This window comes from Strix uralensis, chromosome 12 (genome assembly GCF_047716275.1).
Source record: "Strix uralensis isolate ZFMK-TIS-50842 chromosome 12, bStrUra1, whole genome shotgun sequence".
NCBI classification, from domain to species: domain Eukaryota; kingdom Metazoa; phylum Chordata; class Aves; order Strigiformes; family Strigidae; genus Strix; species Strix uralensis.
In genome coordinates this window covers 10,047,501-10,064,618 of record NC_133983.1, presented here as the reverse complement: position 1 = coordinate 10,064,618, position 17,118 = coordinate 10,047,501, and the positions used below count along the sequence as shown (strand labels likewise).

Below are 17,118 nucleotides of genomic sequence, written 5' to 3'. Positions count from 1 at the left end.
TATAAACTACTGTCTTAATTTACTACACAGTGTAGAATTCAGAAACATTTTTTTATCAAGACAGTGTTGTTTTTTTGTTGTAGCTGAATTAAGCTAGTGGAGTCATGAGTTATTTCTCTTTCAGATTAACAGCTGATTTCCTAGTGATTTGCTTTTTAAGAATATGTGCAAAATTGTTGATTTATATGTAAGAGAAATGAAAATGCACTGTGACCTCTGTAGCAGACATAAAGTAAAGATTGGACAGTTTCATGTCAAAATGAGATTTTGATAGAATGCTTATTTGAAGGGCATAATAGCTCACAGTACATTGTGAACCTTTATTCAAGGCATTTGTTGAAACTTTAATAGTATACTTTTATTGGAGTACTTAATTTTTTTTTTCAGGAGAAGGTTAAAATAATGGAATTTTAGGTTTGGAGGTTTTTTCCACATGTAAAAAATTTCATGTAGAAATTGCTAGGTTCCAAATATATCTAATTGAGGTTTTTTACAGTTTCTTCTTGAGGTATCATATCAAGAGATATCTTTGATATCCCTTGACCCTTTCAGGATTATAGTCATGTGATTACCTTGAGATAGAGGCTGTCTGCTTTTCTTTAACACTAAACAGTTTTTGCTGGTAACCATTTAGTTTCTAGTTAAAGCTCTTGAGTAATTCCATGGTTGTGGATTGAGGGCTTTTCATGTGACTTGTGGAGTCTGTTGTCTGCATATATTCTTTTTAATATATGCAGCATCTCTGTAAAAAAATGGATTGTTCTAATATACTACAGTATTATAATTAGCCGTAGCAAGAATGATGCTTGAGTCATTAGTTTTAAAATTAATATAATTTTGCAGAATGGCCTTTTGATCTGTAAATAACTGACCTAAAACACAGATCATAGCAGCAGAACCAACTACGTAAAATACATTTGCATGTCTCCATCACAAAAGCTGCAGAAAGTACTCAAGTCATTCTGTGTTTTTATTGTTTACTTTCAGCTGACAAATTAGTAAGTCCTAAAGATATCGACCCTATTGGACGTTATATACCTCCACAAGATCAGCGGAATGTTAGCATGAGATTTTCAAATCAGGTAAGCATAAGCTTAGTATTAAAATATTTCTACTGAAAAATTGTCATCTGTGTGTTCTATACCATCTTCTAATATTACAATTAAAGTGCTAGGAAAATACTAAATAAATGTACATTTTCTTAGCTGATTGAGGATTCCTTTTAAAGGAATATTATAACATCTGTAGTTTTGGGGAAGTGGTGCATGTTTGCCTTCAAATTAAGTGGTACAATCAAAATGATACATAAAATGTAAGTTTAAATAGCTGCTAATAGGTATGTTTCTTTGAGTTATATGCCAGGAAGGCAAGACTAAGCCTGCTTTTTTTATTCCTTCATATTAATTACCACTTCCATGTATTAATGTTTTTTGTATTTAGAGCTCCTAAGAGCTACAAGGGTGAGGTTCTTTTTTGGTGTGCATGGTATATCCATGGGTTCCTGTATTTGGCTTAAATGCACAGCAGGAATGAGTGCCCAGGGCTGGGGAATGCTTGAAACATTGTAATCCAAATCCCAAGTAGATAGGATAACAAGACAGAAACGTGGCCTGTACGTAGGGGACTTCTTTAAAGAGGTAAGAACCGTTTTTACGGAAATGTGTAGCTAAGAGATGTTTTTCAGCCTTTTTATTTCTTGGTATAATATGAAGCATTTATCTTAAGATTTATTCCAAGATCAGAAGTGAACAATGTTTTTCTTGTTGTATCCAAACGGTGCTTAAAACCTCTGTTTCCTACTATTTCCTGTTACCAAGGTAATCCAAGTGCCTGGGTGTTGTCTCATTCATAGTGAGACTTTAATCATTCATAGTGCAGCGCTTCTGCCATGCTAATACAAGATAATGAAAGCTCAGTGATTTAATTTGTTCCCAGTTTCTTTCTTTGTTCTTACATCATGGGATTATGAATGCTACAGAAATTGTGAGCTGCCAATACCACGGGCCCTTTTAGGAGTGCCATTAGAAGAAGCCTATATGAAATCAGTGTTGCGTGCAGCCCATCAAATTTTTTTTTTCTTTGATTCTTGAAACCGATAACTTTTAATATGCCACAGCACAGAACACTTTGAAGAAGATGATGGTTTGTTCTAAAGATTGTGTATGCCTTTCTTTGATATGTAAAGATAAAACGATCTAAGTTACTGCGTGTGCTTCTTAATGTGGGTTAGAAGAAAGAGAGGCACTTCTGAATTAGTGGGAATTCTAGATGGCTGTGGCATCAGGCATCTGATGTAGCCTCTGAGCAGCAATGTAGAAATTGTGACCAGAATGGTTATTGTCCCTGCAGTGCTAACCAGGTGGTTGTGGAATTTCATTGGGATTGTTTGTATTGTAACAGGTGCTGCTGTATTTTGTGAGGTTTTACTATTAAATTAGTATCACAGCAGAATGTTTGTTGTTACAGATGTTAGTTCAAATTGGTCATCATTAGGAGAAGGTTAAAAAAATGAAAGGCAGATGCATAGATGTTATCAAAGTGAGTGAGGTATGCTTTATCAGCAAAGGTCTTGCAGTTAAAGTCAGCAAACTTCAAGTTCCAGTTGAGAGTCTTGGCCTTGACTTTTTTTAATCCACATTTTATATTTGCTTAAAGAGTTTGTTGGAATATTTGATTATGCCATTTTATCCAATTGAGCTAATTTCATGCAAAATCAGTATTTAGTATTTGCCTTAAAGTGCTAGAAAAATGACTAAAAATAAAATACGAAATGAGAACACGATGCATCTGAACTATGTCTTCAGAAATCAAAAGCAGTTTCTTCTTTTTAATGATGTTTTCTCTTTTCAATATAGCTAAAGAACTATTGAATTAAACTGAACAGAATAAATGAGAATATGTAAAAATTTCAAATGCCTGAGTGTATAAATTTTGTTGAGGTACAGTGTTTTGGAAGGTGATGTACCAAAAAGAAGGCTTTTTTCATTTTATTTGAAGCCTTGTGCTGAGGAAGTATTTCTTAGAGAAATGCACTTTCCATGTAGGCGTACTTTCATATCTTGATTGCGTTGACTATAATCTCTATAAACACTTGCCACTGAAAAGTTTAGTTTATCTATGGCTTTGGTGCCACTACAAAAATATGTCTGATGCCCACATCGTTGTGTAGATTTAAGCAAGCAGTGAAAGCTGTTTAAAGTATTCCAACCTTAGTTTTATAGATTTGAAGCACCTGTGAAGAATATTCTAGAATTAGTTAACATAAGATAATACAGACCTATGAAGGCAAAATTTCTATGAAAACTATTTATGTATAACTGTAGCTATGAATGCATCACTCAACTTAGAAAATCTGATAAAAGAGGACGATCTCATTTGTTGTAGAAAACTGTGGAATCAATAAGCAGTACAGTAAAAACTTAATGGCCACTAATACTAAAATAATAATTTCATCTGTTTATAGTTAAAAGGAAGTGTGTTCTCTCCCAATTTAATGGTCAAAAAACCTTATTTTTCATTTCAGGAGAAGATCTCCGTACGTTCCCTCCTGGGGAAATGCCAGTGTGGCACTGGAGCAGGATGCTCTTTGCTAGTTTCAGTCTGTGTTCCAAAACACAATGAAGTCTAACAGCAATCAGAGAGATTCTCTTTTGCACTAATAATCTGCTTTCTAATGCTAAATGGTTGGTAGTGTTTCAGGTTAAATCCCATTCACGAGTTAAAAAGAAAATGGAATCATCAATGCTCCATTCACTTTATTGAAAGAAGATAATGCAGGGCATTTTGTTTCAGTTGGGAATAACTCTTTAGAACTGAATTCCTTAGAAGAGCTTATTTTATTATTCCTTTGTACTGTCTCCATATCCAGGAGACATAATATTATAACACAGTTTTGGTGGTTGCATTCTGTTTTGGGAGAATTTCGTGTATAAGAGGACCTGTATATAACATTTGAGAAATGAGGTGGGGTGGGGATTTTATTATTTTGTTTTGTATTTTACTGGAGCATGTGAAAGGTGATTTATTGCTATATTGTATTTTACAAAAAATTATAATCTTACTAAATTGTCAAAGTAAGACTAATTTATCTTCTGGGTTAACTTGAAATATATGTATAGAGTTGCAGTTATTTATATTCTTTGACTGCACATGATGACTATATTCTTTTACTGTTTTGCTTTGTAGACTACGTAATCATTTATGAGGACTTCATTTAAGTTACTGGAAATCAAGGTTAATGCCCATCGATGATGTTGGGAAGAGAACAGTCAGAATGATAGACTGCTTATTTTTTTATTTTCAGGGAAGTGGGTAATGTGTAAAGAAGAACTAAAATTACTAAGTGTAGGGAGACTGAGATATATTAAGATTTTTCAGGTACCAAAATTATTTTTAGGGTTAGAGCATGTCTACTTTCGATGGTTTAGAGAGATGTATCATTGGATTACTTGTTTTGTAATGTTAATTATAAGCATATTCTTGCTTTAGTTTCTCTTAACACAACTGTTTGCCATAGTTAACACATTTCTAAAATGGTTGAGTATTATTTTAGAATCTAAGGCACATGTGTGTCCATACTGTATTTAATTTTAAAAGTCTGGAGTCTTAGTAGCATTGACCATAAAACGTTTAGCAGTAGATGTTTCCAGAAGCAGATGTATTTTGTAACAGTTCAGTTGTAGTTTTGTAGCAGCAAGGTGGATTATTTGGGTTAAGTACAATTTCTTCTGTTTCATGCTATTTCTGTTTTCCTCATCTCACTCCATATGCTTGGAAAGCCCAGTAGGTACCATTTTAATTGGTGTTCTTGAATATTGTGCCCACTTTCTCACATTTTCAAAATGAATGGATTTTTTTCAGAGTTCTGAGATTTCCTGGGAATGTGTGCAGAAAGGCATATAGTGATAGCATCTGTCCAGTGAGAGTGCAGCAAAAGAATAATACTGAGCTGCTTTCTCTGCTTGTGCCAGGAATGGAGTCAGGGGTTTTTCCCTTTATTCTGCCTCCAGCGGTTCATAACCTTGTTAAAAACAATGATTTAAAAAAAAATATTTTTTTTTGAGAGGAAGAATAGCTAATCTGTTTTTTATCTTGGTCTTCTGAAAACACTGGGCTATAGTTATCATTTGCACAGCATGCAGAATATAGTTTAAACAGATACTTCCACTATGCAATGTGAAAACACCAGGCAGAAGGGTGAACCTAGGGTGTGGGGGGTCTGTTGTGGTGTCTTGGGGAGACAGTGATTGATGTTGTGTGAACAACTCCTTAGCTTGTGTTATTAGACAAATGTGAAATTGAACACATTAAAATGAAAATTTTAACAACGGGATTTATTTAGTGGAATATTTAGGAGTTTAATGCTTTTCCACATTTTTTAAAAATATATAGCAAATGCTATATATCACAATCATTACTGAAAAGGGTGACACACTTTTTCAAGAGTATTGTATCTGTTATTTTGAGCTGTGCTTTTCTAGACCACTACTTGTGATCCTCCAGGCCTTGACGTATTAAATAACAATGAAAGTAACTTTGTTTGCTGTACAACTACAGGATTGCTGTAATTATAGTTACATTTTTCCAGAATACTTTTTCAAAGTCTAGCTATTTTTCACACAGGTTTTTTGTTGTGCCAGTTGTGCTGCGAATGCATTTTCTTGGTTATGACCCGTGTTTCAACCACCACTTACTGGCTGCTGTAAATGACTCATGACCCTGGGTACGTCGGTGTATGAGAGGCATTAGTATTGGTACCAGAGAAGGACGTACCTCAGCGAAGATGCAGAATACACAGATTTATGTACAGCTTACAGTCTACAGTTACACAGTCCAACTCAGTTTGTCATTAATACAGTAATAATTAAGTTGAGCCTTAACTTGAAGACTACTCCCCAAATTAGGTCACAGGCTGTCTATAAATTAATATCTTGGAGGGGGCTGTCTCATTTTCGAGGGGTGGGTGGGTTGGGGTGTCTTCACTTTTTGTTTTATAAACATAATGCACTGATTATGGTAGAGAATTGGTTTGAGTTTTCTTACTGTTTTTATAAAGGCAATCAATAGCATGATCACCTTATTCTGAGGAGGAAGATCTTTTAATGTCACTTGAACTTCTTAATCTTGTCTCTTTGTGCACGTACTTGCATCACAAACTTATTTCATGTGGCAAAAACTTCAAAATTTTTAGCTGAAATGTAGTGTTGATAGACTTCTGGGAAAATGTTATCAAGAATTTCTTCTGCAAATCCATAAGATCTAAGTTGATATCAAGGCTCACAAATGTCTGAACAAACAAGCATTCACTCTGAACTTTTTGTTCTAAATCAGTATGTCTATCCATCTATCTTCACAGAAAATGCTGTGTTTTTGTATAATCAGTTGATAGAAGATGTATTTAACCTTTGTCATGCATGTTCTGGTAGTTTCTAGACAAAAAGCATTTTAGGAATGAAAATATGTACTTCTTTTAGTTCTCTTGATTTTGCACTCATTGAATGCCAGAGAAAAAATGAACAAGGAGTAGCTCAGACATTTCATTTTTTAGCTAGTAATGCATGCTGGCAGTGAAAAGAAAGGTGAATTGCCATTTCAAGACCCAGGGAGTCGAGTCAATAATTTCACCCTGCGTGTTGTATTCATTCATATTTGCATGGTTTCCTGATGTAAAATACTAGTATTTGTTTCAAACATGAAGTATCTGTGTTATAAAGAATGCAAGGAAATGCTGTTATCTCCTGAAAATGTAATATATCTTTCATATAACTGTAAAGAGTAGATGTCTGATGAAAATATTTCAAAGTAAAGCGTTGAAATCATCAGTTCATTATTTTAAAGGGAATATTATTGGTTACCCAAATAGCTGAGTTATTTCACTCTTTACAAAAATGTATATCAAAACAGTATGTTACATCAGGCATAAAGGAAATACATTGATTGTATAAATTCTAAATTTTTGTATGAAGCAAAATGTTTTTCCTATGTGTTTTTTCTTAAATATAAAAACCCCCACAACAAACCAAACCAAACAGTGGAAATGATTACCAGAAACCTATGTATTATTTTTTCTCCAAAATGCATCTTGCAAAGTATTATTGATAGGACAGTCCTCCCATCGTTTTGAGGTTTACAAGTTTTAGTCCCATGTTGTTCTTTCAATTTGTTCACACAGTAAGAAGCAGCAATGCAAACAGGGATGTCTGTCATACTCGTGAATTGTTCAAATAGACATGGGCCCTATTCATGCTATATCTAACAACATATTTAGCAATGCTAATAAATATTTTTTCATTATTTTCTAGGGTCCTTTAGAAAATGATGTGGTAGTACATGTGGCCCTGATAGCAGAAAGTCAGCGGTATGTATTTACTTTTATTAAGAATGTATAAATTAGGGAAGTGTTGAAGAACAGACATCTTAAATTTGCTAAAGGTATTCAAGGAATTGTAGAATATAATACTGCTACTTGTGTATCTGCTGCCAAGATAATTGTTAAAACTATGACTATTCAGTGATTTGTCATTAAATTTGTCATTATTTCGTTCGTAGCCTACAAGTTTTTCTGAACACATATGGAATCCAAACTCAGACCCCCCAGCAGGTGGAACCAATTCAGATATGGGCTCAAAAAGAACTTGTTAAAGTAAGGAATTCTGCATTTAAAATTATTTATCTATTTATACATTTCTTTTGTAACAATAGGAGTTTATATCAAACTATTAGACGCGTATCTCCTTAAGCTAATTATCTACCTTCTGCGTTTTTCTAATTCAATTGGAAGATTTGCTGACACCGGTCAGTTAGTTATACATGCTTAGTTAGAACTTTCAGTGAAACACCAAAGCCCAGTTTTCTGTATTATCTGCTTAGGCTTATCACCTGAGCCACTTTCAAAGAATAATGAACAAATAATGAAATTTTAATAATATGAATAGCACAGTAGACTAAGTGAATCTTGATGGAGAAACAAGCAAATGAGCAATAGTCAAAGAAATGGATTAAGGCAGTAGGCATAAACCATCATATAATTTCAGAGTGTAGCCCCTGTAACAGGCATTATACAGTCTTCTGTAACTTTTTTTAGAAGTCCCTTGTGGTGACCATATCCAGGAAGTTTGGTGTTTAAACCCTTTTGGTTTACCCCTTTAATTCAGCACATTTAAAAATCTACAGTCAAAAATTACTGGGATGAAAGATGTCTTCAGAATCCCTTTCATCCTCTGTGAGCGCTTCAGGGTTACCTTGTTCTATACAGGCAAGTAGTCTCCTAACAGAGTGCCATATCCTTTCACTTAAAAGTCTGGCTCTTTTAGCCCTTATCTGTACTGAGCCTCCCTGATGATGCCAGCTTAGATGCATCTGTTCAGGTAGCTGTCAATGCCTCGTGAAGCCAGCAGTCGAAAGTAAATGGCATCGACAGGCCATACTGGTCCATTTCAGCATCCTCTTTTTTATTCCGTCATTTTTAGTCCTGTATGTGCTTCAAGCTATCCACTGCTGTTTGTCCTGGAAATACATTTAAATATAAGACACTGTGACAATGATAACATATTTCAAAATGGATTCTTTCTGACTGTATTTGTCCTGAAATTCTGTACTTGAAATTTTCATTTAACAAATAGATATTCCATAAATTTACTACAAAAGTTTACATTGTCTCTCTCAGTCACCCATCATTTCTTTGGTCTCCCTGAAAAAAGATGAGACCTTCATTAAATTTTATTATTATCAATTAAATTCCTAGCTATGACAACTTCTGTGTTAGGAATTAATGTTCAAAAGCTGGTGAGACATTGGGCAATTCTGACATTTTCTTTATACTCATGATGGGTAGGTACATCTGCCTCATCAAAATTCACTTTTAAAACAAATGTCGTGAAACTATTAAATTGCCTGCAAAACCTCTTCTTAGTGGGCTTCTAGAAAAGGCTATGCTATAGCTGTGAAGTTGAAGTAATGAAGGTGTTTGGGGCATTATGAGAACTGAGGCTTGATCTCTGAGCTCATGCAAAAAAACCCAATACAAACCAAAAAGCAAACAAACAAAAAACCCTGGTACTATTTGTCATCCTTTGTGGGGAGGGGAAGCTAATGGTGGAACAATTACCTGTATTTTGTGGAAAAGAAGGTTGATCCATAGAGAACACGGATCTCAATATTTGCTATTCCAATGCCATCAATTCTCAGTAGTGTTTAATTTGATTAGAAACTTTTGGACTGGTCTAGTGGCACATGATAATGGTTTAAACCTCTAGACTTACAAACAGGCATGTGTCAGAAAAAGTAGTGTAAAAGAAACAAATGCATGAGGGGAAAATGTTGATTCAGGAAAATTAGGGATTGAAAGTAGGGCTTTCAGTCATGTAAACAGATCCACAAAGTCTTGGGGGGGGGAATGAAAAGAGGAAGAAGCGGAAAACAGGAAAATGGGACAAGGTGCATGCAATATATAGGAGAAAAGTATATATGTAGTGGAAATACAGTACAGGAGAATAGCAGAATACTCCACAGGCATAGACTGACAGCAGATAAAAGAACACAGAAACAGATGGTGTGAAAGACCACTCTAATTTGGTTCACTCTCATAAATCAACCCAACAGTCCAGTCTGCTTTCACAGCCGTTTCTTGCCATTAGCAGCTTTAACATTCCAGAATTGAAGGGCATTTGAATCCAGAAAAAAACTTGCTTGAAGCAGTTGGACTTGCATGAAACTGTACTTTTGTTCAGATACTGTGCTGCTGAATCCAAACTGACACTTTGATTGTAACAGCTAGAAGATGAAACTGCTTTAATAGACTGTAGAACAACATGAGGCCTCAAGCTAAAGAAAGAGTCTTTGAGGAAAGAGACAATATTACAATACTACTGGAGTTCTATTTTTGTTAAGAACACATTTTATGTTTTACATTCTAGCAGAATGAAGTCCTTTTAGTGTTAAATTATAACGTCTACTGCCATTCTGCTAGTCTCCATTATTTATTACAAAAAGGGGTTCAACATTCTTTTGGTTTTGTCATGTATAGATGGGTTATTTAAAGCTGTTAATGTTGTGATGTCTCCATTCCTTTCCCACTTGAATACGATTACTTAGTCTGGATGAACAGGTGATGTATGTAATTTTGTTTATTTTCTTGGTATTAATGCGGAAGCATAGGCAGTATCAGGAGGGCCCCAAGCTGACAGCAGTAAAAAGCTATTGAGTGTAGTATTTGTTCAAACGTTCACTTTCAATTGCTTCTGAACTATCTTCCTATAACATAAAGAAAGATTGAGCTTAGGAAAATGTTCTGAATTCTGAGTGTTCTGAAGTTTTAGTAATGTTGGGTTCCTTATGTAAAACAGCCCAAAAAAGGAATCAATGACACCTTTCAGTCTGGTTTAACTGATAACATTTATACTGTCTTGCTCACAGCTTGGTTGTTTTTTATGTTTTTATTTTCATACACTATAATAAATGAAGGTTGTCTTTAATATGCAAGATTTACAAAATTATATCAGTTGAAGTAATACCAGGCATACATAATTTAACTCAAAAAAGAATCAAGCAATGAATAATGAGATAATTCCCTCTTGCTTGTGTTGTGCACTAATTTTGCAGGCCTTTACTAAAATTAGAATAAAGATCTTTAAAGAGTTCCTGTATTACTGTTTTACCTTTGTATCCACATTGGAAAAGCATTACAGAAGGCAAAATTGGCCAGACAATAAATGCAAATGATCCTTTAAAAAAATAATTACAATGAGCAATTTGAAGATTTGAAAAAGATTTTAATTATATAGACTAGAAAAGTAATAGGAGTAAGAAGGTAAAAATAATATAGGAGTTAATATATATTAATATAATACATTTCCTAATATAGGAAACAAGAAGTTATAGTTGAATTTTGAAACTATGCAGATAGGAAGGACTCTGGTGCTTTGCCCAAGCCGGAAGTTGCCCCCCTGTGTCCTAATCATAGCATCAGGATGCTACCCAGCAGTCCTGCTTAATGAAGACATCTCTCTTTTAACGTAAACCAGTATTAACTGTATTTTCACATTCATGAGTAAGGTGAAAATCCTTCACCCTCCCAAAATTATTATTTGGCGGGAAGGGAAACTATTACACCACATCAGCAGCGTACTGGTCTGCCAGAAGTGATATGGGTTACACTGGAGGGTATGACTGACTTACAGAGTTTCCCTCAGTTTTTATAATTCTTTCTCACAGGCTTACTTCCATTTGGGAGTCAATGACAAATTGGGATTATCTGGAAGACCAGACAGGCCTATAGGATGCCTTGGAACGTCAAAGGTTGTTGCAAGAAATGTTTATATTATTATTATTACTGATGTATATTTCAGATAAACATTGAATGATTCTGAATAGAATTGAAATGTAATTTTATTTTATGCATATATCTTAAAGTCCTTGTAATGTATATTGTTATTATGAATGTGCATGCTCTGTCTTACTATTAAAGTGTTGTAAGTTTCCTAGACATCCAATTACAGCATTACTTGGCCAAAACAGGCTGAATGGTGATGGAGTGAACTGCTTTAACTGAAATAGAATGCAGATCTGCATACCTATTAAAAAACAGAGTACCTAAAATTAGATATGTAGGTTTTATCTTATTTTTTAACTCAACTGTTCTGCATTGATTATTACTTCGATAGTTTCAAAATACCTTTTTTCCTTCTTAGCTACTTCAGTGCTTCAAATATTTTAAAGAAAAGATTAATGGAAGCTTTCTCTCTCAACAGATTTATCGCATACTGGGCAAGACTGTAGTTTGCTACTCAATCATTTTTGATCTAAGTGATTTCTACATGTCTCAGGATGTTATGATGTTGATTGATGACATTAAGGTATTTATCTGTAACTTCTCCTTTGAGAAACTGACAGAGTCTGTAGAAGAATAAACTGTGAAGTTCGATAAAATAGAAGACTGAAAGGGGAACACTGTATAGTGTGTATTCTTCTAATACAAAAATTAATTGCAGTTTACACTGGAAAGTGTATTAAGATGAATATCCTGTCAGCCCAGTACGAGTTCTAGTGAATATCTCTATCTGACAAAAAAACCTCACCCAAAAGTGATTGGGAATGCTGTAGTGCAGTGAGCAAATTATTACTTGTTTCTTTGGGAAAACAAATGTTCTTGGCTGGAAAGATGAACGAGACTGGTCTGTTTAAGGGCAATATGAAAGCCTGACCTGGAGGAAGTATTACTTGACTTTGCACAAATATTAAAAATTGCCTTCCTTCCCTAGCTTTAAGGCAGGCAGCAGCATGAAGCTTACCTGTCAAGTCCCCTGTGCTTGAGCAGCTACTTCCAGTGCATAGACGGTGGTACTGGTTATTCCATGCTAGGGCCCTGGATTCCCATGCATACTTACTAGGTCATTACATGTAGTTCAGTACACCACACTCTGTCTAGTGGTTTAGTCTGTGATCAATATATATGCTAGGAGTATTTTCAGAAAACTTGTGAAATAGCAATGCTTGAAAGCATCTTATATGTATTGAAGAAGTCTGTTAGTGGTTTATTAGTTAAGGGGTTTTCCATCTGTTGGGTTTTTCCATGGTGTTATTTTAAGACAGCCTTCTAATATCTTGTGTATTCTGGTACGTTGTGTTTGTGTATTTTTTTGGGGGGGTGGCTGACTAATGTATTATTTCTTACCTAGAATGCACTGCAGTTCATTAAGCAGAATTGGAAAATGCATGGTCGTCCACTGTTTGTTGTACTTATCCGTGAGGACAATATAAGGTAAAGAGAGAGAAAAGCATTATCTGCAGTGTGGTATTTACCTAATTGCAAGATTAATGGGATTCTGTTTCAAATTTCAGAGGGAGCAGATTCAATCCAATATTAGATATGTTGGCAGCCTTTAGAAAGGGAATTGTTGGAGGAGTAAAAGTTCATGTTGACAGAGTACAGGTATGATGCTTTTCCTGAATGTTGTGTTCTTACCTTCTAGTATTGGTACATGTATTCATTACTTTTGTTTTTCATGTGACTTCTAAGTATTGTGCTTAGTATCATCAATTTAAGGAGCCAAGACCCAAGACATTTGGTACAGTTTTTGTTAGATCTCTAAAGAATTATGGGTTTATTTTAATTTCTTTTGATGAGTCTTTTGAAAGTGATAATTGTCACTGAGGATTTTCAGAAAGGAGAAGGGGTTTTTTTATGTTCAGCAATCTTGTGAAATTACCACCAAAGGATAAATCCACGATTGTCAAGCATTGAGGGATTTCTTTTGATTAGATATTCAACGGGGGGGGGGGAGGGAAGTGCCTCACATAGGTTAAAATGCTTACAAGAACTAAGATCTAGTTTTAACATCTTTGCTGTTTGAATTAATCTTAAAGCAGGTACGTTACTTCATTAAAATGTGAAAATTACTAAGTCAGGTGCTGGTTTTAGATACTTGTATGTGCTAGTTAATCTTAGATTACACCTGTTAAGAATCCTTCTTTTTGTAAGAGAGAAGACCAAAGACACAGTCATCATTTCTTGATCCCTAGAAAATCATGAATTTGTAGAAGAGCTGGGTCATTTGTGAATTAAATACTATAATGGTTTAAGAGATTCTTGTAATATTTCAAATATTTATGTATTTCTACTGGTCACATGTAGGTCATGTAGTCTCTCCTGTTACCATTGACTTTTTCTATAGCAAATGCCATTACTGTCCATGGAAAACCTTTCATTAGTCTACAGTGTTTGTTGTTCTGGTTTTTATTTTTTTTTCTTAATTTAACTGCAATGACTTTCTTGCCTTGCATTTGATTAAACTGCTGTATATATCAGGTGAGAAATTTCTCAATCTACATAATGTGTGCTTATTGTTACAGTCATCAGGGAGTGAACTTCCCCTTCCATACTCATTGACCTTCTGGAAAGATTCTTTTGTTTAAAAAAGTAATTAGTAGTTTCAAAGTGTTTAAGATGTTGACAGTCACTGGTCTTTGCTTTATTTGTTATCCATTAAAAAGAGTACATGGTAAAACTACAAGCAAATGTTTATTTGGCTTTAAGGCCAGTGGTAGATGTTGGTGATCAGTGCATTTATTGGTGGAATATAGTATGATTTCTCCATCAGGTCAATCTCTCAATCTTACTGCACAGTTGTCACGTTTTGGAAACAGTCTTGTTTCATTATGGGGAGGATTTGGGAAAAGGGACATGTCTAATTCATGGCATTTTCTTAAATAATTCATCTATTCCAACAAAATATACATTTAATCTTTGTGAGTTGTATTCAGCTGCTTCATTTAGATGCATATGTTAAACGTACCTAGAGACAGAATGTGTGTCTCTCACTGGGTGAATGCTCTTTTTTCCTGTAAAATGTACACTTGTAGCTCTTTTCTGATTTTCACCTTCATTGTCACGAGTTCAAGCAGATATGCAAGTCAAAGGATGAACAACACTAGCAATAAAAGCAAAGCAGTTTTTTTTATATTCAGTCATCTCGCAGTGTAACAGATCAATAGTTTACTTGTGTACAGTGAAAACGGAATTTAAAAGTTCACAATACACACGCAATTTCATTTAGCTAATGAGAACCATCAGAAAGCAGTCTTAAAAATGCTGTAGTACATTTCAACTGATAGTATATAAATAGGAAATTCATATAAATTTGGAGTGAATGAATCATAATGACTACATCAGATAAAATCAACATTAAATTTCAGGTATGTAATATTCTGAGAGAGAAGTATTTGTAAGCTGCATTTGATGTGCAAACTTAGGGCAGGGATGCTTGGATTAAGTTGGATAATTGGACTACAGAGTAGGAAATGCTATTATGTTGTGTTTTCCTGAAACATCACTGAGTGGCAGGAAAACTATCCATCCTTCAGTGATCCCTGAAATAATGAGCACTATGGTCCAGAACACGGGTATCATGCAGGACTCTGAGGAATGCAAATCCTTGATCTCAGGTGTTTTCATCAGACCTGTTTTTGGAGGTGGGGCTGGACATTGCTTGTTTAAGCTGTACATTGCAGGCAAAAGAATAGCAGAATGCCAGCAAAAAAGAGCCAGCAGCCCTGAGACACTTCTGCTGTCTTAAGTGAGATTTTAAGAAAGAGAAAATACTCTGAAAGTGTAAAGATACTTGGAACTGTAGATAAAGAAACTACTTTCTCAATGGAAACCACCTACCACATATTGAGGTCAAAAGTCAACTATGTAGTTACATACATTTCTGCATCTTTTTTAATTTTTTCAATTTTTCATTTCAGACATTAATATCTGGAGCAGTTGTTGAACAACTTGACTTCCTAAGAATCACTGAAACAGAAGAGTAAGGCTATGTGTAAATAATAATGATGAAGTATTTGATAATTAAAACATTTTCTGAGCTATGAAAGAATGAAATACTTATTTTTCAGGCCTCCTGTATTTAAGAGTTTGGAGGAGTTGGATCTACCAAAACATTCAAAAGTCAAGAGACAGTCTAGTACTCCAAATGCTTCTGAACTGGAGCAGCAACCAGATGTAAATATTAATGACTGGAAAAACAAGTCAACATATGAGATCCTGCAGAAACTGAATGTAAGAAAACTTGATAAAAATACAGTGTAACTTCATTCTCATGAAATTAAAAATTATGTGCTAGTATTCTTTTTAACAGCAGTCTACTTAAATCAACATGAGTAGTGTCATGGTTCAATGTCAGTAACATAGCTAGTAATATAAAATGTCTGATGTTCCTCTTCATACTTGAGGAATCTTCCTCTTGACAGTCCTTTATCTTAACATCACAGAACTTTCTGGCCCTTCATGCTGTAACTGTCGGCTTCCATTTCTCCCAGCTACCCAAACCATCTTCTGGTAATAAATGACCATCTAGAAGGGGATCCATTTGTCATGTGACTTATGAATAGATATTTTATTGCTAGACTTAAAATTCAGAAGACTTCAACAGCTGGTATTTACTCTGATAGTGTTGATTTCTTAAAGATACCAAGGGAAAGTTCCAGTCTGGCATTTTTCCTGTATCGAGAAGAAAAGTACCAGTGACTGTTTCTAGATCCAGTGTTCGACAGGAACACACGAAGTATTCTACTTGGTTCCCTGTGTCATTACAAGCACTTCTACTGTAAACAACAGGACCCAAGAAAAGAAAATCAGGAAACGTTTCTGAGGCTGAATTATTACAACTTAACTTGAACCATGGGGAAGCCTCTGCAAGCAGCAGTGATAAGGATACAGCATACATAGGCTATGAAAGAGTTGTGAAGTCCCCTTAAAAACAAAATTTGTAGATTTTTTTTTTTTAATTAAAAAAAAAAAGGCCCTTTAGTTTCACTTGAAGTTTTTAATAGCTCTTCTGGTTTTGCTTCACTGAAAATCTGAAGGCTATTTGTGATTATGTTGTTTCTGTTTTTTTTTTTTTTTAAGGACTGCAATTGCCTAGCAAGTCAAGCATTACTCTTGAGTATATTGCTTAAAAGGGAAGGACCGAATTTTATCACCAAGGAGGGTAAGAGCTTCTTTCATTTGACTATCCTGAGTATTTCAGGAACTGGCTGTATGTTTGATTGTAATGAACATGAATAATGGCCATGCACGAAAGCAGTAGTGTAGCTATTTTCTTTGCCATTTAAAGTAATTTCTGCATTAAATAGGACAGGCAAATTCATAGCATGGTGGGGAATGAGCTGCTAAATATAGGGACTCTTTCAGATTGTTTATAGACTGGTGCTGTATCTGGTTGTTATTTTAAACACATAGGTGTAAAAAACAGGGGATTTGATGTTGTATAGAAAACTTGAAACTAAAGACAAGTTTGTGTGTCTGTAAGAGTCAGAAATGTGTGAAGCTTTGTACTGAATTTTTATTCTACTTTTATTCAATCAGACTTAATAATTCAGTGTATCTATGGAGCTTACTCTAATTTTGTATTATGGCTTTGTATTAGATCACAGGATTTAAATTCATGTGAAATAATTCAGAAGAGGCTACTGAGACTTGTGGCTTTTGTGCTGCAAGGTTTGGTGGGGTTTTTTTGTTTTTGTTTTTTTTTCCAAAGACTGCTTATTAGCTGCCTTTGTATGTATGAACAAGGAATGCTAAGATCAAATAATATTCTCTTAGTTATTCACTGAGCAATC

The 17,118-nt window shown here is 34.7% G+C and overlaps 1 protein-coding gene across 5 annotated transcripts in view; it reads left to right on the top strand.

Moving 5' to 3' along the window:
• PHKB (phosphorylase kinase regulatory subunit beta) overlaps positions 1-17,118 on the top strand; it is an 85,991-nt gene that overhangs the window by 49,019 nt on the left and 19,854 nt on the right. For all 5 annotated transcript variants that reach the window (XM_074881268.1, XM_074881270.1, XM_074881269.1 and 2 more), the window contains 10 exons: positions 988-1,082; positions 7,302-7,357; positions 7,549-7,642; positions 11,212-11,295; positions 11,748-11,852; positions 12,675-12,757; positions 12,838-12,928; positions 15,244-15,305; positions 15,394-15,556; positions 16,406-16,487. In XM_074881268.1, the coding sequence (XP_074737369.1) occupies positions 988-1,082; positions 7,302-7,357; positions 7,549-7,642; positions 11,212-11,295; positions 11,748-11,852; positions 12,675-12,757; positions 12,838-12,928; positions 15,244-15,305; positions 15,394-15,556; positions 16,406-16,487 (915 nt within the window). The remainder of the gene's footprint in view (positions 1-987; positions 1,083-7,301; positions 7,358-7,548; positions 7,643-11,211; positions 11,296-11,747; positions 11,853-12,674; positions 12,758-12,837; positions 12,929-15,243; positions 15,306-15,393; positions 15,557-16,405; positions 16,488-17,118) is intronic.